Source organism: Ranitomeya variabilis, chromosome 1, assembly GCF_051348905.1.
Source record: "Ranitomeya variabilis isolate aRanVar5 chromosome 1, aRanVar5.hap1, whole genome shotgun sequence".
Classification (NCBI taxonomy): Eukaryota; Metazoa; Chordata; class Amphibia; order Anura; family Dendrobatidae; genus Ranitomeya; species Ranitomeya variabilis.
Genome location: NC_135232.1, coordinates 750,210,709 through 750,233,721, shown reverse-complemented (window position 1 = coordinate 750,233,721; position 23,013 = coordinate 750,210,709). Strand labels below are relative to the sequence as shown.

Here is a 23,013-nt window from a genome sequence, read left to right as displayed (position 1 = left end):
TTCCCCAACAAGGTTGGCATAATTCGTGGTGGGGAATAGACGCTGGCTGCGCTACCACATTATACAATAAGCTGTTAAGTAGCTTATAAAGGCATCACATGTAAAGGGGACTAGTAAAATTGGCTCATTCCAACATACTAACCCTACATAGATACTTTTTGTATTTTGCTTTTTCCACTTTTGAAGCTATCCAAATTCCAATAAATGTTCCACTTCACTCGTTGCTTCTCTCACGTTAAAGGGATTGTTCACTACTCAGACTGCCCCAGCTTAGTCCCTATGTTTCCCCCAGTAAAATAATAACACTTGTACTCGCCTTTGGCCCGTCCTTGTTCCAGCTGTGTCTGCACTGGTGCTCCTGGGGATTGCATGGCATTATGTCATGTCATCCCTGCAGCCTCTTTGCGTTGGCAGCACTCTCCTCTTCTAAGGACAAATCACACATCAGCAGGAAATCGGAGAGAAGCCGCCGCTCACACTCCTGGTGTCTGACTTTGTCCGAAGGAGGAAAGAGCGAAGCAATTGCTGGAAATAATGTCACACCATCTGCGGGCAGCAAGTGTCACGACCACTGGGATGGCACTGGCACCAGAGGGGAGTACAGGTGTTATTTTTCTGGGAGGAAACATGAGGATTGAGAATGAGTAGTGCACACTATTTGTGTCATTTACTGTGATCAGGAGTCAAAGGTTACAGTTGTGTGTATTACTCATTCCCACAGTTCTTACATTGTTTTTTGGAAATTTTTACGATGTACATTTAGTGGTAAAAATGACCATGCAATATGATTCTGCTTATCAGTACGATTACGTTGGTATGAATCATGTCCAGTTTTTTTTATTATTATTTGAGCGGTGAAACAAAAATCTGAAGTTGGCAAAAAAACATTTTTCGTAGTTGTCGCCATTTTCCAAGACTGTAACATTTTTATTTTTCGTCCGTTGGAGCTGTATGATGGCTTGTTTTTTGCAGGTTGAGACAACGTTTTTATTAGTGCCATTTTGGGACAGATGTGAATTTTTTTGTGGAATTGTGGCAACCAAAAAAACCGTAATTTACGGTGTTTACTGATTTGATTAATCGTTTTATGCTTTGATCTGATGTATTTTTTAATATCTTTATATTTTCACTGGGGGGGAGGGAGGTGATTTGAACTTGTATGTATTTTTTTAAACTTTTACTGATTTTGTTAGCGCTCATGCGATCGCTTGTGCTGTATGCAGTGATGCATCGCAGTCTCCTATTGCAGCCCATCCACAGGCAGGGTTTCAAAGGAGTTCTGTAATGACAAGCACGGGGTCATCATCTGACACCAGGCTGTCATGACAACCCATCGGCGACGCGCGATCACGTCATGGGTGCTCCAATGGGCGGAAGTTAAATGCTGCTGTCAGAGATTGACAGCGGCAGTTAACAGGTTAGTGGCAGATCCTGGCTGTAATACACAGCCATCCTCTGTCGGGTATGGGGCAGGCTTCCGACATGCGCTGTATATATACGACGCATGCCGTGAATGGGTTAAGGAGGACCTGTCACCAGTGCAAAAATGGCAAGTTTTTGCTTTTACTTTAGTCATGCTGCTCATGAGTTTTCCACTATGCTTCTTGTATTTTTATTTTTTTTTAAATCCACCATACGGTTCCAGAGAAATAAGCCTTGTTTGCTTGACTGCCAGTCTTCCTTCAGCCTGCTTTGCATTGTTAATCTGTTAGTAGAAGTGCGAGAATTTATTAATATAATATGTAAAATTTTACAAGTCATATACTCCAAAATGCGGATCTTCTGTAATTCATATTCTGTGTGAATTCTGCAAACTGGTGACAGTAGAGGGCTAGGAAGAGGTTAAGAAGAAAAAAAAGAAAAGCTGAGTGGTAACCTTCACTGCACAAGGAATCCCCATATGGTCCTCCGCGCCTCTTCTTACCGTTGTGTGCTGGAAACCCTGACATCTTCACTCTGGGCTGGGACGTTCAGCCCCGGTTAGGCTTTGGATATGCCTGCGCTTGTCTGGGCCTTGTTTTGGCTGTAGTCCCTGCCTATAGTGTGTCATAAGGTCATGGCGCATGTCATGACATCACTTGACTGTAAGGCTACGTCCCCATGGTCAGTAATCGGCAGCCCTTTGGACGCAGCACATGTTCGCTCTGTCCAAAGCTGCCGGCTTTTGAACACAGGTGAATCCGCATGTGTTCATTGAACCGTGCAGAACCAGTTTGCCCAATACATTGTATGGGTGATATTTGTCTTACGGAGACTGAGCGTCTCCGCAAGATAATTGGACATACTGCGGTCTGGAAAGACGCACTGCGTGTCCATCTCCGTGGGTGTCTGTGCATGCATAGTGGAGATGGGATTTCTTGAAATCCTATCCACTATGCTGTTACATCTGGACGCTGCGGATGTACTTAGCGTCCAACCCGCAGCGTTTACTGACCATGGGAACATACCCTAAGTCACAATCTGGAGTTCGTGACTATGTACGGGACGTCTCTCTGCATGATTTTTATTAGATTGTCACAATGTTGAGTGAATCACCGTGTCTTGTATTCGACAAATCAACTGGTTTTATATGACTTACCTGGCCACACTCTGATGGACTACTAACGGCTTTAGCTGCTGACATAAAATCCCACTGCAAGTGTAGACCATGCTGGATATAGTGGAAAACTCTGATGGGGGTCGTGATTAGTAATATAAGGTGTGCTTCTGTGGTATCATACAGCATTTGAAGAGCTGTAATTGTTGTCAATTCTGTAAATAGGTTCACTGTCAAAATCTTTCTGTAGGGTATCCTGGTTAGAGGAAGTGACTTGCCATGCCTCCCACCTACCAGTACCCACTTGGCACCCCAGGTTGCAGTTGTCTCCAACAACAATTGTGACTTCTTTGGTTTAGCCAGCATGAGGACATTGGCCTGCATGAGGACATTAGCCTGCATGAGGACATTAGCCTGCATGAGGACATTAGCCTGCATGAGGACATTAGCCTGCATGAGGACATTAGCCTGCATGAGGACATTAGCCTGCATGAGGACATTAGCCTGCATGAGGACATTAGCCTGCATGAGGACATTAGCCTGCATGAGGACATTAGCCTGCATGAGGACATTAGCCTGCATGAGGACATTAGCCTGCATGAGGACATTAGCCTGCATGAGGACATTAGCCTGCATGAGGACATTAGCCTGCATGAGGACATGAGCCTGCATGAGGACATAAGCACAGTTTAAGTTAGGCTGAATGTAGTCCAGTAACAAGCACCTTCGAAAAAGTGTAGTGTTGCAATCCTGGTTTACAAAATAAATAATCTATTTCACAGAAAACAGGTAATCTTCAGGATGAAAGGGTGCAGTGGTCACTTGAGGGAAAACGGAGGTAGAATGAGGTGAGCTGTGTACATCTAAGCTGTCAGCCAAACTATAGTTTGGCTGACCACTAATCCTCCTTAAACCTGTATCCTCTGCTCTATCAAGTGTGTGTGTGTGTGTGTGTGTGTGTGTGTGTGTGTGTGTGTGTGTGTTTGTGGAAAGGGAACACTGGAAGCTGACATACACATTAGATAGGTTACACACTAGATAGGTGTCAGCCGACAATCATTCATCTGACTGTCCATCACCATCGATCTGGGGCTCCATGCAAAATCTCACCTCATGGGGTACCTTTTGATCATGAGGAAGGTGAGCGATCAGCCTAAAACTACACGGGGGGAACTTGTTAATGATCTCAAGGCAGCTGGGACCACAGTCACCAAAAAAACCATTGGTAACACACATTACGCCGTAAAGGTTTAAAATCCTGCAGTGCCCGCAAGGCCCCCCTGCTCAAGAAGGCACATGTGCAGGCCCATCTGAAGTTTGCCAATGAACACCTGGATGATTCTGTGAGTGATTGGGAGAAGGAGCTGTGGTCAGATGAGATTAAAATTGAGGTCTTTGGCATTAACTCAACTCACTGTGTTTGGAGGAAGAGAAATGCTGCCTATGACCTGAAGAACACTGTCCCCACTGTCAAACATGGAGGTGGAAACATTATGTTTTGGGGATGTTTGTCTGCTAAGGGCACAGGACTACTTCACCGCATCAATGGGAGAATGGATGAAGCCATGTACCATAAAATCCTGAGTGATAACCTCCTTCCCTCTGCCAAAATGACCCAAAACATGCAGCCAAGGCAACAAAGTAGCTTTGTAGATCTTAATCCCATAGAAAACTTATGGAGGGAGTTGAAGCTCCGAGTTGCCAAGCGAGAACCTCAATCTTAATGATTTAGAGATGATCTGCAAAGAGGAGTGGACCAAAATTCCTCCTGACATGTGCGCAAACCTCATCATCAACTACAAAAAACGTCTGACTGCTGTGCTTGCCAACAAAGGTTTTGCCACCAATTATTAAATCTTGTTTGCTAGAGGGATCAAATACTTATTTCTCACTGCAAAATGCAAATACATTTATATAATTTATACAATGTGATTTTCTGGATTGTATTGTTGATATTCTATCTCTCAATGTTAAAATTAAACCTACCCTTAAAATTATAGACTGTTCATGACTTTGTCAGTGGGCAAACGTACAAAATCTGCAAGGGATCAAATACTTAGTTCCCCCACTGTATGTAAAGTGCTGCAGAATAAGACAGTGCTATATAAGCAAAGCATAATAAATATATAATTGAATTACAACTGCCCGATCTTTGTCGGCCCCCACATGCCAAAAATGATGGGTTTAGCTGAACATTATCTAATGTGCATAGGTGTTTTGACTGCCGAAGCACATTCACACTAGTAATGTACAAACAAGAAAGGCATAAATACCTGAACCTGACAGGTCCCTGTTCCCACTAGGAAATGCCCTTATCTGGCTCTAGTTTGTCCCTGCCTGACCGCGGAGGTTGGCACCCTAAGGTAACACAATGGCGCCTCCACTCAAAATGTCCTTAGCAACTCTTAGGACTGCTAGGGTAGCTGAAAAGAAATTGCACATGAAAACTGCAACCATCATAAACTACAGCAAAATGAATGAATCAAGAAGAGTTTGACACCAGCAGGAAACACCAGTAGAGGAAGGTATTTTAAAGCTGCACCTGAAAGATGATCGGACAGAGAAACCATAAAACCCGAGAGAAAGATAACCATACTAAAATGCCCAAAGAAATGGTGTATCTGTTGTGGCTCAGCGGGAAGAGACACTGCGCACAGAACACAGAATCCAGACGCATAACAATGGGACCTTATCGCCTATGGAAACCAATTCTTTTTTTGCATATCAAACTGCTATATGTCTGTCAGGTAAATGGTGAGGGGCTCCCATACACAGTAGCCAGTTAGGTTAGACTAAAGTTGCTACACTCAGTCACTGCCACTGATAGTGTGTTACCTGCCTCTAGCTTTATAATATAACTAGCTGACGAGCCCGGCGTTGCCCAGGCATAGTAACGAACTGTGGATAGTTATAACAAATTATAATGATTATATTGCAAATAAAAACGTTTCAGATCATATATTCAGCACTACAGATTTGCAACACCAGCCTCATACTTCAGCAGCACCTCACTTCTCTCATTTTCCCATCACGCCTCTCATTTCCCCCTCATACCTCTCATTTTCCCCCCTCACACCTGCATTTTGACCTCACACCTGCCATTTTCCGATCACTCCACTATTTTCCCCTCACACCTCTCATTTTCCCCTCACTCCACTATTTTCCCCTCACTCCTTTCATTTTCACCTCACGTGCACAGCAACTTCCTGTTATGAGCACAGTCGTGTAATCCATGAGGCTCTTCCATTTCCCTTGATGTCATGCCTCACAGGAGCAACTGCATTCTAGATATGACGGAGCTATGTGGCCTGTGCCTGCCGCACACTGATACTCTGAAGGCGGTGGCCCTGATTGTAGCTCGCAGCGGCTGGGATGTCGCAGCTGGTGAGTTTTGCAGGGTGGCTTTCGAGGTGAATGTGTCTCCGCCCATGTGCGCTAACAACGTGGGCCGTGTGGATAGGGCTTTGCATGTGGAGTGAGTGTGGCCATGTGAAGTGGGCGTGGCTTGGTACATAAACACACAAACACACTCAGATATATATATATATATATAGCCACATAGTATATAGCACAGGCCACGTAGTATATAGGAGCCATGTAGTATATAGCAGACAAATAGTACGTTGCCTGTGCTACATGCTATGTGGCTGCTATATACATACATACATATTCTAGAATACCCAATGCGTTAATACAGGCCACGCAGTACATAACACAGCCCACGTACTATATAACACAGCCCACGCAGTATATAGCAGCCACGCAGTATATAACACAGGCGACGTAGTATATAACACAGGCCACGCAGTATATAACACAAGGCACGCAGTATATAACACAGCCCACGCAGTATATAACACTGCCCATGTAGTATATAGCACAGCCCCCGCAGTATATCACACAGCCCACGCAGTATATGGGTGCTTTCACACTAGCGTCGTACGACGCACGTCGCAATGCGTCGTTTTTGAGAAAAAATGCATCCTGCAAAGTTGCCCGCAGGATGCGTTTTTTCTCCATAGGCTTGCATTAGTGACGCATTGTGACGGATTGCCACACGTCGCATCCGTCGTGCGTCGTGTTTTGGCGGACCGTCGGCACAAAAAAAGTTACATGTAACTTTTTTTGTGCGTCGTGTCCACCATTGTCCGCCCCCTCCTCCCCGGACATTACAATGGGGCAGCGGATGCGTTGTAAAACTGCATCCGCTGCCCCCGTTGTGCTTTTTTTTCACAGCATGCGTCGGTACGTCGGCACGATGCTAGTACTAGTGTGAAAGTAGCCTATCACACTGCCCATGTAGTATATAGCACAGCCTCCGCAGTATATCACACAGCCCACGTAGTATATAACACTGCCCATGTAGTATATAGCACAGCCCCTGCAGTATATCACACAGCCCCCCCAGTATATCACACTTCCCATGTAGTATATAGCACAGCCCCCCCAGTATATCACACAGCCCACGCAGTATATCACACTGCCCACGTAGTATATAGCACAGCCCCCCCAGTATATCACACAGCCCACGTAGTATATCACACAGCCCACGTAGTATATCACACTGCCCACGCAGTATATAACACTGCCCACGCAGTATATCACACTGCCCACGCAGTATATCACACTGCCCACGCAGTATATCACACTGCCCACGCAGTATATCACACTGCCCACGCAGTATATCACACTGCCCACGTAGTATATAGCACAGCCCCCCCAGTATATCACACAGCCCACGTAGTATATCACACAGCCCACGTAGTATATCACACTGCCCACGCAGTATATCACACTGCCCACGCAGTATATCACACTGCCCACGCAGTATATCACACTGCCCACGCAGTATATCACACTGCCCACGCAGTATATCACACTGCCCACGTAGTATATAGCACAGCCCCCCCAGTATATCACACAGCCCACGTAGTATATCACACAGCCCACGTAGTATATCACACTGCCCACGCAGTATATCACACAGCCCACGCAGTATATCACACTGCCCACGCAGTATATCACACTGCCCACGCAGTATATCACACTGCCCACGCAGTATATCACACTGCCCACGCAGTATATCACACTGCCCACGCAGTATATCACACTGCCCACGCAGTATATCACACTGCCCACGTAGTATATAGCACAGCCCCCCCAGTATATCACACAGCCCACGTAGTATATCACACAGCCCACGTAGTATATCACACTGCCCACGCAGTATATCACACTGCCCACGCAGTATATCACACTGCCCACGCAGTATATCACACTGCCCACGCAGTATATCACACTGCCCACGCAGTATATCACACTGCCCACGTAGTATATAGCACAGCCCCCCCAGTATATCACACAGCCCACGTAGTATATCACACTGCCCACGCAGTATATAACACTGCCCACGCAGTATATCACACTGCCCACGCAGTATATCACACTGCCCACGCAGTATATCACACTGCCCACGCAGTATATCACACTGCCCACGCAGTATATCACACTGCCCACGCAGTATTTAGCAGTGTGGGCACATATCCCTGTTAAAAAAAAAATAATTAAAATAAAAAATAGTGATATACTCATTCACCGGGATCCACCGAAGCTCTGGACATGCGCGCGCGGCTGCCGCCATCTTCCGTTCCCAGGATGCATTGCGAAATTACCCAGAAGACTTAGCGGTCGGCGGACTACGGAGGGTGAGAATAGCAGGTTTTTTTTTCATTATTATTTTTAACATTACATTTTTTTTTTACTATTGATGCTGCATAGGCAGCATCAATAGTAAAAAGTTGGGGACGCACAGGGTTAATAGCAGCGGTAACGGAGTGAGTTACCCGCGGCATAACGTGGTCTGTTACCGCTGACATTAACCCTGTGTGACCGCTGACTGGAGGGGAGTATGGAGCGGGCGCCGGGCACTGACTGCGGGGAGTAAGGAGTGGCCATTTTGCCACCGGACTGTGCCCGTCGCTGATTGGTCGTGGCCGTTTTGCCACGACCAATCAGCGACTTGGATTTCCATAACAGACAGAGACCGCGACCAATGAATATCTGTGACAGACAGACGGAAGTGACCCTTAGACAAATATATATATATAGAATGGGAACCAGTTATCAGTTTCATACTGCCTAAACTATAGGCAGCTTAAAAACCTAGCCCGGCTCCTTCATTGCGCAGCTCATGGCATTTCAGTCAAAACAGATTGAAAAGCAAGCTGGGCGTAGAAGGAATAGTCTGCTGGGTGGCTCCCACCAAATTCTCCCTGCCCCATTCATTTGATTGACTGTTATCGCCCACATTGTTTCAGAGTAATGTGTGTCGTGGCTGTTGCATCACAGCACATGTCAGAAAAAATAAGGGTGGTCCAAGCTGGATTTCAAGGAAAATGGGACGCAGCCAAAAGTGCATCACATAGTAGTAAACTACCGCACATGGCTCCATGAGGCCGATGCCCACAGGTGGGGTGTACTGGGCATACATGCACCAGAAGTAGATGACTCCAGTGTTTTCTGGGACAACAGCAAGTGCACTTGCAACCAAAATATCATAAAGATTAAGGGGTCGTTTTCTCATGTTTGTAAGTGTACTACATAGCCATAAGTTATCATGGAGAAAACTGCAGGCAGACACCAAAGAACATTACAAAGGCGACATGGGCCAGATTTTCAGACAGATGCTAAAACTTGCAATATATGGTGGTTGGTGTAGAAATGTGTGTGACACAGGGTTGTGGACAAGGTGGTAGCAAAGCAAAAAAAGGCTGAGCATACGTGGCAAATGTCTGAATAACAGACACGCTTCCACCCGACCCCCCTCGTTTGTGGGAAGGAAACCCAAGACTTTTCTGTTCTGTTTTTTGCCTTTATTCTTGGAATAACATTCTTGCTCCTGAACCACATGGATTAACCCCCCACACTTCCAGGTTTTATATGTTTAACAGCAATTGCATACATTATTGGAGAAATGTTACATGAGTAATATGAATGAGACTGCTTGTTGTAATTGTTGATTTGTGCTAGTATGACTAGCTATGGCTATTGGATCAGCTTTGAACTATTAGTAGGTCATACAGGGTCACATTGTGTGTTATTGTGTGTTACAGTCTGCACCATAGTTAAACCAAAGCAATTTGTGGTTAAAAAAAAAAAGTGCATGCATTTACATTCTTATATTTATGAACTTAAACAATCTGTCATTTCAATAAACTTGATATAAATCAAAGTAAGAGATCTTAGAGAAATGTTTTTTGTTTTTTTTTCCCTCCTAAAAAAAAATTAGCTGGATTTACAGCAACACTGCTCAGTACTGCAGCTGTGTTCTGTCCATCTTGCCGCTGCCTCTGAACATGAGGTCAGACGTGATAACTTATTCTGAACCGAGAACTGACACAAAAAGTATAAAATAAACTCGGCGTAATTTAGCCTGTGCTAAAGATGAAATGACCAACGAGAACTTCTCTCTGCAGAATATTAAATCTTAGCCTAATGTGAGCCCCTGAGTAAACTGCATGAGAACAGCAACATTTTAGAATTTGTATTAAAGAATAGCTAGTGATATGGAATTGAAAATCGTCACCAAAAATTGCTAAATTTAAAAATGTATGATAAATGTAACAATGAGCCTTTTTCTGATGACGCATTCCCTTGAAATTTACAACATAGTAACTGTGTTGGTCAATCAGTAGTCTGCTGTCAATTCTAGCAAAGAGATATGTTATAGTTTTGGGGAGTACAGGAGAAATGATTGACCTCTGGTAAGGCCTCTGCATGTTAGCTTTGTGTTGTAATCCTAATGGCACATTTGCAGCCATGTATCCAGCAGACACCTGCAGGTTAATAGCGTTTTTTCACATGACAGGTTCCCTTTAAGATGCACAGTACAGTTCCTTGCTTGTTTTTGTATATAGTCCTAAATACTTAGTTTGGATTGTTGGACATAAGTGAATAAACCCTGCCCCTAGGATGAAGTCTTAGGGTACGTTCCCATGGTCAGTAAATGCTGCGGGTTGGACACTGCATACATCCGTCCATAGTCGTCCGCGGATCACCCACGGAGACCGACATGCGGCGCGTCTTTCCAGACCGCAGCATGTCAATTTATCTTGCGGAGATGCGACACAGCGGACATGTGCTGTCCAAAGCGCTGCCGATTACTGACCATGTGCACATAACCTAAGCAATATATAAGCTTTGTGACCTGTGAGGCATAGCTATAATGGTTGCAGGAGTTGCTTTTGCAGCCAGGCACTGGAGCCTGAGGGGCTCAAAAGGACCCTTTTGACCACTATGAGAAGACCAATACCATTAAAGAATCATGATAGTTGGGACCCTATTCGACATTTTGTATTGGGGTCTGCGTACTTTTAAGTTACGCAACTGGTGATTGGATTTCAACATTATGCCTATAATCGTTCCAAAAGGATTCTAGCTTTTAGAACAAAGGTGACCTATTTATATGAGACCAAATAAAAGAAAATGTAATCGGTGGAAGTCCGACACCCAGTTGTACCCCCACCGATCAGCTGGTTTTGGCTCTGGCTGCTGAATACAAAAGTGAAGTGAGCCAGAACGACCACTTTAAGCCCCAAGAGCATTGAATACCACATACCTAATTGCCCCTGAACACCCATTTGAGGGGTGAGCGGATGCATGCAGTGAGCATAAAACATGCAGTGAGCATAAAACATGAGAATATACAAAGCTATTACCATTTCTTATAAAGCAGCCCAAGAGCTTGTCTTATGTTTTACTAATTACCATAGTCAAAAAGGACTATCTTGCAGTGTAAAACAGGCTGCTAATCACCTGATAAATGAGCAAAACGCTTGTTCATCAGGTAAATTAATCTTTTGCAAAGTGTAAGAGATGATCTTTCTCAGCAGTGCATCGTCTTGTGTAAGCTGGACTCGCTCTGTCAAGAACTATGGCAGCTTGTGTGTACCAAGCGATCTAGTATATATACTTTTCTAGATAAATAAGAAAAGAGATGTGTACAGTTATACAACTGAACGGTCCTTTTCTGCACTATAATTTTGTAACAGGAGCTGTCAAATAATCATTAGTATCTGTGATAAGAGTTTCTGTCCCCTTTTTTCCACTCCACTTCCACCATATGAAGTGCTTCAGTGGTGGTATACATAAAATGGACAGACTGCGATTCCTAAAACATATAATAAATTGGGTTCAGTTATACAATACAGGATGTGCTGTAAATGTTCTCATAATAATTTGGGAAAGTTCTAAAATGTCTTATAAATGTCTGTTCTGTTCCTGATCTAAGGATGTCTGAGTCGGAGGTTTGGCTTATCAGCTCCACAGCCCTGGATTTCACCCTAGTGTCATTTCCGGTGGGTTTTTATGTGGGACATGTGAAGCCACTTTCAGATTAGCCCCATCCATGTGTTCAACTACAGTGGAACTGCACATCTGCTACTCAAGTCCAGCAATTTGCCTTGGATTTCTGTCACAAATACACATTGAGTTTTGCCACAAAAACTCTCTGCTTTTTTACCATGTAGTATGGTAAACTGAAAAAGGTTGAAATTGTATGATGTATTGAAATTTTATGTACAATTTTATTTATTTATATTTTTTTTATTCCTTAGTTTGTCCAAGTATGGATTTCCGAAATAACTTGACAAGATTGGACGAGCTAGAAGACTGCACTGTTATTGAAGGTCATCTTCAAATTTTGCTTATGTTCAACACTCAACGTGAAAACTTTAAAGGATTGAGTTTTCCCAAACTTACAATGATAACGGACTACCTCCTTCTCTTTCGGGTTACCGGTCTGGAAAGCCTCAAAGACCTCTTTCCAAACCTCACTGTCATCCGAGGTAGGCGACTGTTTTTCAACTATGCCCTTGTTATTTTTGAGATGGTTCATTTGAAGGAGATTGGGCTACACAGCCTGATGCATATAAACAGGGGCTCGGTAAGAATTGAAAAGAACAATGAACTATGTTACCTCTCTACTATTGACTGGTCAAAAATTCTCGACTCTGTTGAGGACAACTACATCCAACTTAATAAAGATGACAAAGAAGAATGTGGGGATGCATGCCCAGGTGCTTTAAAAGGAAAGAACAGCTGCCAGTCTACTGTAATAAATTCTGTTTTTGGTGCCCGGTGCTGGACACAGGATCATTGTCAGAAAAGTAAGATTTTTCTTTGTTTTAATAATTGAAAGTTATATTGACCATTTGATGTTTTTCTTTCGCACCACGGTTTAAACTGTAGGTAGAACTTTAGTACCCTGATGTTTTTCCTCTACTTGTTTAGCATGGACATTCTGGATCAACCTTCATGTTTTTAAGAGTATCCATTTGTTTTTGTTTTTTTATATATGATCCATTGGGAGACTTTACATTTCACACATGGAAAAATTTATGTATGGCCGTCATTATAAATCCCTTAAACCCCTGGGCCATTTTCCATTTTTGCATTTTCGTTTTTTGTTCCCCTTCTCCCCAGAGCCATATTTTTTTTTTTTTTTTTCAGCCAATATTGCCATGTGAGGGCTGTTGTTTTGCAGGACAAGTTGTACTTTTGAACGTCCCCATTGGTTTTAACATATCATGCACTGGAAAACGGGGGAAAAAATTCCAAGTACAGTGAAATTGCAAAAAAAGTGCAATTCTAAAGTTTTTTTTTTTTTTCTTAACCATGTTCACTAAATGCTATAGTTGACCTACCATTATGATTCCCCAGGTCATTACAAGTTCGCAGACACCAAACATGTCTAGGTTCTGGTTTATTTAAGTAATGAAAAAAATTTACAATTTTATATATATATATATATATATATATATATATATATATATATATATATATATATATATATATATCTCACGATTTTCCAAGGCCTGCACCTTCTCCATTTTTCGTGATCTGGGGCTGGGTGAGAGCTTATTTTTTGCGATCACCCGTTATTGCATTTTATTGCAATGTATCGGTGACCAAAACAACCTAATTCTGGCGTTTTTGATTTTTTTTTTTTTTTTTTCTCGCCATTTAGCGATCAGAATCGCCCGATCTATCAATATTAAAAAAAAAACAACGCGGCAATACTAAATATGTGTATATTTGGTTTTTTTAAAATTGCTTTATTTTGAATGAGGCGAAAGGGGGGTGATTTGAACTTTAAAAAAAATGTAAATATTACAAAAAATATAAAACTGTTTTTGCATGCTTCAATAGTCTCCATGGGAGGCTAGAAGCTGCAGTACTTTGATTGCCTCTCTGATCATCACCTGTGTGTAGCAGAAATGCTCACCTGCTATGAGCGCCGACCACGGGGCGGTGCTCATAACAATCTGGCAATGACAACCACAGTGGTCTGCTGAGATATACAGCGGCATTTAACTAGTTAACAGCCATGGGTGGATCGCGATTCCACCTGCAGCTGTTGCAGGCACATGTCAGCTGTATAGACCAGGGGAGTCCGACATGTCATGTGCGTACTATTACGGCACATGTTGGAACGGGAAACAGACATTTTTTTTTTATTATTTATTTTAAAGTTCTCTAGGCAGTTAAAGTAAAGCTGAGCTGGTTATCTTCCTTTTCTCAAGATTAAAACCTGGCTGCATTGCACTGAGCACCTCTACCTGCATTGTAATAAATACGTGTGTATATATATATATATATATATATATATATATATATATATATATATATATATATATATATATATATATATATATATATATATATATCTATCCATATCCATATATCCATCGGCAGCTTTTTTCGTCCTTCCTGATCACTGTGAGGCTATGTGCACACTTTGCGGATTTTGCTGCGGATCCGCAGCAGTTTCCCATGAGTTTACAGTACAATGTAAACCTATGGGAAACAAAAAACGCTGTGCACATGCTGCGGAAAAATCAGCGCGGAAACGCAGCGGATTACATTCCGCAGCATGTCACTTCTTTTCTGTGGATTTTCACCTGCTCCAATAGGAAACTGCAGATGAAAATCCGCAGTAGAAACCGCAGTAAAAACCGCGATAAATCCGCAGTAAAAACCGCAACGGGTTTTCACTGCGGATTTTGGAATTCCGCTGCGGAAAATTCCGCAGTGGAATCCGCAAAGTGTGCACATAGCCTGAGAGCTCTTCTCTCTCCTCCTGCCGGACAATGATCTGTCTGATTGGTTCGGGGAAGGAAAGAAAGTGCCCGGGAGCTGCACATCCTAAGCACTTTAAAGTAAGGTGCATCCTAAAGTTATATATAAAAAAAATAAATAAAATGTGGTAATTTAGTTCTTTAATATAATTTAATCCACTATAGGATGCAGCCAGCGTTAATACAAAAAATATTTTTCCCCATTTTCTGTTGTTTAATAAAGATTTTTTAATGATCAGCATAGTGTATTTCTGTCTATGGTGTAGGGTTAGAATAGAAGCTTCCGTATAGATTCCTAGAGTACTAGCTGTTCAGTGTATGTCGGGGGAATCCAGAACTGGGAAGCTATGAATCCCTTACAGTTCTGTCCATGAGTGTAGACTGTTGATCTATTCTTACAGCTGTGATCTGATCAGTAGCGGGTGGGCGAGGGAGAACTGTGAACAACTGCATGGTTCTCTCAATAACTTGGTAGAAGTTTTTATAAACCCCCTAACCAATCAGTATTGCGCTCCTCCAATTTACAATGAAAATGACACAATATGGCAAATGCATAATGCATAGCTAAAACTCCTACCTTATTCATGTAGGGGGTATATCATTCACTAATAGGGCAGTGGCAACCAAGTGACAAATTCACTCCAATGTGTGGTTTCAAAATTGATAATCTACCCTGTTATGCACAAAATCCTGCTGATCTACCGTAAAAACAGATGACCTCACAGACTTTGGCTACCACACCTTGGCTGTGCTGTTGCCGCTACATATGTATACACCGAAAGAGATCAGCATCAGCATCCACCCCTCCTCAACATTTGATGTACCGTACATGTACGCTGTAATGGGGGAAATGTGATCCAGCGTTATGATGTACAGATATGTCATTCGGATCATTCACGCACCGGAGCTTGTGCCCGCACGATCTCCATAAGAGCTTGGCAGTGATCAGATTCTAAAACATTCACGTCCCATAAAGCATCAATAAAAAAAATACAAATATTTACTAAAGAATAACGGAGAAAGGTTTTGCCAATAAATACGCAATTCTGTAACGACCCATAACAACCCAATGATAGAAAAGTCTGTGGCGTTAGCAAGCTCGCTACACCTCTTGATGAATTCATTGAGAGGTGTAGGTTGTAAAATGGGGTTACTTTGGTTTGTTTAGCAGTTCTGGCACCTCAGGGGCTCTCCCAATGTGATCTGGCACCTGTAAACTATTCCAGCAAAATTTGCACTCCAGTATAACTTACCGTAACTTCTGAGCTCTGCTGTGTGCTCAGACAGCAGTTTTCAACCACATATGGAGTGAGTACCTTATTTCCTCCCATTACCCCCTGTGAAAATGAAACATTTGGGGCTAAAGCATCATTTTTACTGGGGGAGGGGGGGATTCTGTTTCACATTACAATGTTAGAAAATTCTATATAGCACCTGTGGGTACGAGATGCCTCCTACATTCCTAGATGCATTCCTCTTTTTGTTGGAATATAATCTCCAAAAAACGTCAGTAAAACCCGCAGAGTCACTTAAAAAGTGAAGAAGGTCCCTAAAAAAAAAACAAAAAACAAAAAAAAAACGGGTTCTGCAAATTTAATTGGAAAAAAAAAAAAAAAATTGCAGCTAAAATTTAAACCCTTCTAACATTCAAATACAAATAGCTTCAAAAATGATGCTGCTGTAAAGTAGGAACACATTAAGGCTCTGTGCGCACGTTGCGGATTTTGCTGCGGATCTGCAGCTGCGGGTCCGTAGCAGCTTTCCATGCCTGTACAGTACAATGTAAACCTATGGAAAAAGCAATCCGCAGTGCCCATGCTGCGGAAAAAAACACGCGGAAACGCTGCGGGTTACATTCCGCAGCATGTCAATTCTTTGTGCGGATTCCGCAGCGGTTTACACCTGCTCCACAATAGGAATCCGCAGGGGAATCCGCACAAAATCCGCATAAAAACCGTGATAAATCCGCAGGTAAAACGCAGTACCTTTTACCTGCGGATTTCTAAAATCTGCTGCGGAAAAATCCGCAAAGCTCCATTCTACGTGTGCACATACCCTAAATGTTATTTATCTATTCTGTGTGGTGTGACTATCTGCGCACTGCTGCCAAATTTTTCCCAGGCGAAGTCACTATAGGAAAATGCCAGGAGTCATTTTCCTAAAGTGGCTTCATAGGCGATATTACTGTCCTGTCGTTCTTATGGCGGCTCCACTGCCACCATCTCTTACTCCTATACCGAGAAGTATAGATTGGACGGCTTCTCAGCCACCCAAGCAATGAGCAAGTCACTTCTACTTACCTCTTCAGGGTCTCTGAACTTGAAAGCCATTAAAGGACGTGACTGAAGATGGAACATAATGCACAGCAATGTCGTTTTGACATTGCTGTGCATTATGTTCATTTTATGGGGCGCATTTGCAGCTCTTTCTCAGGCTGAATCCAGATCGGATTTGAAAAATTTGATGACAGCTGGCATGTGCAGAAGTGGTGAAATCCCAGTTCATACAGTATGGTGGAAGATATAGCCAAAGCAAAGTTTTAGGGTAGGTGCACACGGTCAGTAATTGGCAGCACTGTGGACGCAGCACATGTCAGCTACATCCAAAGCGCCGGCTTAAGAATGTAGGTGAATCCTCATGTGTTCATTGAACCAAATCACTGCGTCCAATACATTGCACGGTTGAAATTGGCAAGAGCCGGCTTAAGAATGTAGGTGAATCCTCATGTGTTCATTGAACCAAATCACTGCGTCCAATACATTGCACGGTTGAAATTGGCAAGAGGAATAGACATGCTGAGGTCTGGAAAGATGTGCCACATGTCCGTCTCCGCGGGTGATCTATAGGCATCTGTGCACACCTAGTGGACATGGGATTTCTTGAAATCCCTTCCACTATGCTGTAACATCTGGACACTGCAGAGGTACGCAGCGTCCAACCCGCAGCATTTACTGATCGTGTTAACCTACCCTGAGCAACCCAAATGTTTTCTCAATCCAATAAATTGGGATTAATTCACAGCTTATTGTTAGCGCAAAAAGTGGAAACCTTGAGACAACCATGATGTCTGAATGCCCCTAAATTAGATGTTTTTCTCAAAATGACTAACCCTGTGCCATATAGTCCTCCCTGAGGACCTCTGCAGTGTGAACCTTTGAACTTCCTCTATTGTGATCACATCTCTATCTACACTGGTCTCCAGGAGACTGTAGCCTATAAATATAGCCTCGTTCAATGGAGCTGCGTAGTATGTGCTGGGCAGTTTCCTGTTTGGGTTTTGTGATATCCTAGTAATGACTTCCTATTTGAGCAGTTCACCTTTGGCAACAAAACATCTTTCACTAAGCAGTGGTTATGCTTTAATTTTTCAGCAGGGTTTCAGTGTCTTATTCCAGGGCACACTGTGGGTTTTAAAGTCACTGCATGCCCTCAGATTCACACAATTTTTATTTTGTGTGTTTCTAAACTCCAATTCCTTGCATTATAAAGTAAACTATATGTGTATTTAACTGTACATGTCCAGTAATCTTTAGTCTACCAAATAGTACAATAGCCCCTTTTAATACATAGATCTTGAATTTTAATAACCTTTCTACTGATTTCAATGAGAAAAAAAAAACTCGTAATGTACATATGGTACTGGGGTTTTTTTTGTTTTTTTTTTAGTGTGGAAAAATCTTTTGGGATTTTTGCCTGAAAAAGGCACAAATTTAACCACTGATTGAATTGGAAGGAGAAAAAGAAGCTCCCTATACACGAAACCGTATCAAAAGCTGCACCAAAAACCATGTTGTTTTTTTGTTTGTTTGTTTTAAACAGATATTTTTCAGCCTGAAAAATTCACTAAAATAGACTTTACCCCTCCCCATATCAGATCAGGCAGGAGTGTACGCATGTACAATCCTTCTAAAGAGTAACTAAACTTTCATTTTTTTAAATAATTTGTCCAGCATGGAAAGTTATTAAACTTTGCAAATTGATCTATATTCTTGTTAAAATCGCATGTAAGTGGCTCTCACCCTCATGATTTTCCTCTAGTGTATCTGATTGCCACCAGCAGCGCTGATATCAGAACACACTGCCTTGGAGTACAGATGATGGCAGTGAAATGGTCAGCATCTGTGTCCACCTCTGTGTTGTGTTAATCAGTACAATCCCCAGAGCTACAGTCATACATCCCTGTGAAGTGTTGGTGTGCTGTATTATTTACAGAGTCATTGAGTATCTCATGCTGATCTTCAAAATCGAATCAGAGTAGGACCTGCTCCGAGTCTTGCAGATCTCGCATGGGGATCTGTGATTTTCATGTATGTGTGAATAGATCAATTATAGTATATAAACTCTATAAAAAAATTAAAAAAAATCAGTTCACACACTGCCATTTCAAGCGATCGTGTGACTGTAGCCTTAGTGAAACACCGGTGCTGAACTTCCCCTTTAACTGCCATCATCTGTACTCCAAATGAGTACATTCAGATAGACATGCAAACAGACTTGGGTGGTGGGGCGTGGAAGGGGTTTGAAAGCCACTTACAAAAAATGTTCTTACAAAAATGAAGATAATTTCCCTAATAAAGTAATTAGAAAGTTTCATGCTGGACAAAACAAAAAAAAATCTAGAAACAAAAACACTTGTACTCTTTAAGCCATGTACAATAGAGACTTGCTAGCACACTGACCATGTAATGTGTATGGGGATGATTTGTCAGTACCTTCATTTCAATGGAAAGAAACCCCTCATTAATATGAGATAAGTTTGAATTTAATAATGCGTTCAGGCACCGGAGATTTTTTACTGTCTCATTCTCTACTGTGTAAAGTTCTGCTACATTGGAGCATGGTTTAAGGCACCTGAGCCTTCCTTTTCCCTGGGAGATGGGTAGTGGCAGATGTTCATGTCAGTCTGTACATTCACACGTGCTACCAGCCGACATGTACATGTGTCTCTATAGGGCAATTGAGTCATCTCACAGTTCTCTTAGTAGGAGGCTTGTGCTCAGAAAACATCTGATACCATTAACAATTGTGTACTGAAATACATTTGCTGTATAGATAAAGCAGTGATATTTTTCATCACTTCCCATCTGTACTGGCACTAAGATGGCTGATAACAGGGAACAGAATGCATTTAAAGGGCTTGTCCAAAACTCTGAAAAACTCTTCTTAAATGCTGTACTCCACAATAACATAACAATCCGTGTCGGCTAATGGGCTACTTCGTTCACACTTCCCACAAATGAAACGTGAATGTAAAAGTGTTAAAATTGTAGTTCATTAGCTGACACTGGCTACAGAGCTCACATGGCATAATAATGTCATGCGAATGCTGCCAGACCCAGCGCCGACCTAGCTAGAATGGCGCTGGTGTAGGAGGGGGAGTATCTGTTCAGTTTATTTTACACTGGGGAGTGCAGCATTTAAGAAGGACTTGTCGGAGTGGTAGACAACCCCTTTAACAGCAAAAGGAATGCTCTGATCTCACTGCAGAACTATGAAAAGTTGAGCACAACAGACATAAGTGTGATTACTGATACCTCTCCGGACAGGCAATGTGGGGGAGCTGAAAATGCTAATAGAGGAGGAGAGCTGGTAGAACATAGAAGGGCTTTGTAATGTGGCAGAGCTAAATTCAGTCGTGCTACTCCTCTCCGCACTGGGATATTATCTGAGAGGTGTAGGTCATCTGTGCTTTCTAATCATGCAGGAAGTTAGACCAGGAAATCATGCTTTGGTTGGGAGACCTGCGGACAGTCCGTGCATTGCAGTCCGTGACTGGATCCACATTTAGCTGCATCAGAACTTATTCTACTTTGTAGCCACTATTACACATTGTGTCCAGTGCAACATGAACATTTGGTGAAATGGCCTCTTTGAGCTTCAATAAAAAACACTTATGTTTTTGCCGCAAATCTGCACCTGCTCAGGTATAGATTTCATTTTGTGATTCCAGGACAGTTTAAAACATCTCCAAATTTATTAAGAGGTGTGCCCCTTTTTGTGCAGTTTACTCCCAATTATCTTCTCTTTTTTTATTTTAAATAAATAAATCTGCCCCAGAATTTTGTTGTAATCTCTTTGTACAGTTTACCCTTTGTGCTAATGCTTGAGGGGTTAAGTGAACAGGAATGCAGAGGTGACTCACAATTTACAACATACTTCTAAGGTATACTCCACCTATTTTCAACCTTTTCCCACAGCTTACCTGGCACTTGCTTAAAAGGATGTATTTACATTTTGTCGTGTGTGTACTTTTATTTATCCATTTTAAATGATTAGAACCCTAATATACAGCAATCGGCCTCAATGGGGATATGCCATAAATGCAAATAATCACCAATCCAAAGCATCGGTGATGATTTGCACATCACTGGGATCCAATCCCGAGCTGATAGGCCCATCTCCCCTCTTCAGTGTTCCATTCAGCTTCCGCTCCCAGTGATCTCCCGAAAAGGTACACTTCCGACTTCCTTCCTCCCTCTCTGCAGAGTAGAAATGCCATTTCCAATGCCCATGGAAGGGCGGGGCACTGAAGAGGAGCGATGGCAGCCATAATGCACAGGCGAGTGATTTCTGGCCGCGTACCTGAAGTCACAGGGACAGAGACGATGTGGGAGGAAAAGATAGGATAATGAAGCAAGCAGCTCATTTACATAAAGCAATGAAAGCTGAATTTTTCCACAACAAGACATCAGAGAGACACACAGGGAGGACTGTCTTCAGCAGCCTACCGCCTGTATGCCATATTAATAGGTTAGATAGCTCAAATGTGGTGACAGATTCCCTTTACAGGGAACCTGTCAGGTCCCCCATGCCCTCCAACCCAGCAGCATTCACCTATGTATAACTAAATTCCGTGCCTAACCAGCCCTGTATAAGGATATTGAGTTATATCAATGTATAAAAAAAGCATTTATAATGTCCCCTGTATCTATGCTAATGAGGGCATTGACTAGTTGATGGGGCATTGGTTGCCCCATACTAGTCAGGCCTCTTTCCATGTTATCACGCCCCTGTGGGCTGGATTCCTTCTGTTCGGCACCTCACTGTATGTGAGCCTTAGTCTGAGCTTCCCCATCTCCCTTTCTAGTTAATCCCGAAATGTGTTTTTTTTTTTTCATTTCTCTTCTCAAAAAGAAGAGTCTCAAACAGGACGTCACAGGAGGCTGGGGCTGCACTCGCTTATCTGCAGCGTCTATCGCCCCTCTTGGAACAAGATGCCATCAGGGGGCTACAGTTTCTTGCATTGCAACCCTCTGAAGATGGCCTGGATCTATGGAGATAGAATCTGTTGGAGTGGTGAGTGCAGCGCCGGCTTCTATCTTTGCCACCACTGCTTCTAACTGTAAAACAAGATGTTGTTGTGGGGAGGGGCAGAAATAGAAGCAGTGAGTGACAACAGCACCTCCCCACAGCTCCTAGCGCCATATTAAAGCGAATTGTAATGTTGTAATGGCACTTGCGTCACTCACTACTTCTATCTCTGCCCTCAGACATCTTGTTTCTCAGAAGCAGAAGAGCAGGCGCTGCACTCACTTCTCCAATAGCTTCTGTCACAATAGATCTAGGACATCTTCAGAGGGAGAGACTATTTAGGGAAAGTATAGAGAAACAATCGCAGTGCAACATACTGGACTAGATGATAAACAGTATTTTGAGATATTTCACTTTCCACGGGTCTTCAGGGAACATTAGAAAGCCGGGTATATGGTATGCTTGACATATACTATACTTAACGATTTGTAAGACGGTTAGGCAGGTAGAGGTAATTTGCCTTATTTGACATAGATACCCAGTTTTGATCTCTTTGGTACCTTTTTAATCAGTCATGGCTGTACTGATGGTTTCAGTACTTGCTACAGTAATATACTATCTTGCTCATTATTGAGATGTCAACTGTTGGTGTATTTTAGTGGTATATACAATAAGGTTACATTTTATGCTTAAGCCGAACAATGATACTTGGGAGGAACAGTTCTGTGATTGATATTTAAATAATCAGTCAGTCAACCCCCTCCATATATTGCTCCAGTCACATATCGCCATAGAAAACACTGTCACACAATACGAAAAACAGACCAGACCGGTCGTGACCTGGGTTGGAGAGGTTAGCAGAGGATCTGGGCACCTGAATTAACTGGTACGGATTATTAGGAATTTCTATAACTGAGTGGGTGCTCCTCATGCCAGCAGAAAAGCTCAGTCTTAAGGCATTGATTCCACATGTCCTTTCACTGTCTTCGGTGGTATCTTGCAGCAAAACACTAGGCATTGTCAGGTAGGAATTGGGCAATGTCTTTTCAATGCTATATTTACTGTCCTACCTTGTACTGCCATTTAATA

At 42.6% G+C, this 23,013-nt stretch overlaps 1 protein-coding gene across 1 annotated transcript in view; it reads left to right on the top strand.

Moving 5' to 3' along the window:
* INSR (insulin receptor) overlaps positions 1-23,013 on the top strand; it is a 137,698-nt gene that overhangs the window by 67,032 nt on the left and 47,653 nt on the right. Inside the window, exon 2 of the mRNA XM_077270397.1 lies at positions 12,151-12,702. Within this exon, the coding sequence (XP_077126512.1) occupies positions 12,151-12,702 (552 nt within the window). The remainder of the gene's footprint in view (positions 1-12,150; positions 12,703-23,013) is intronic.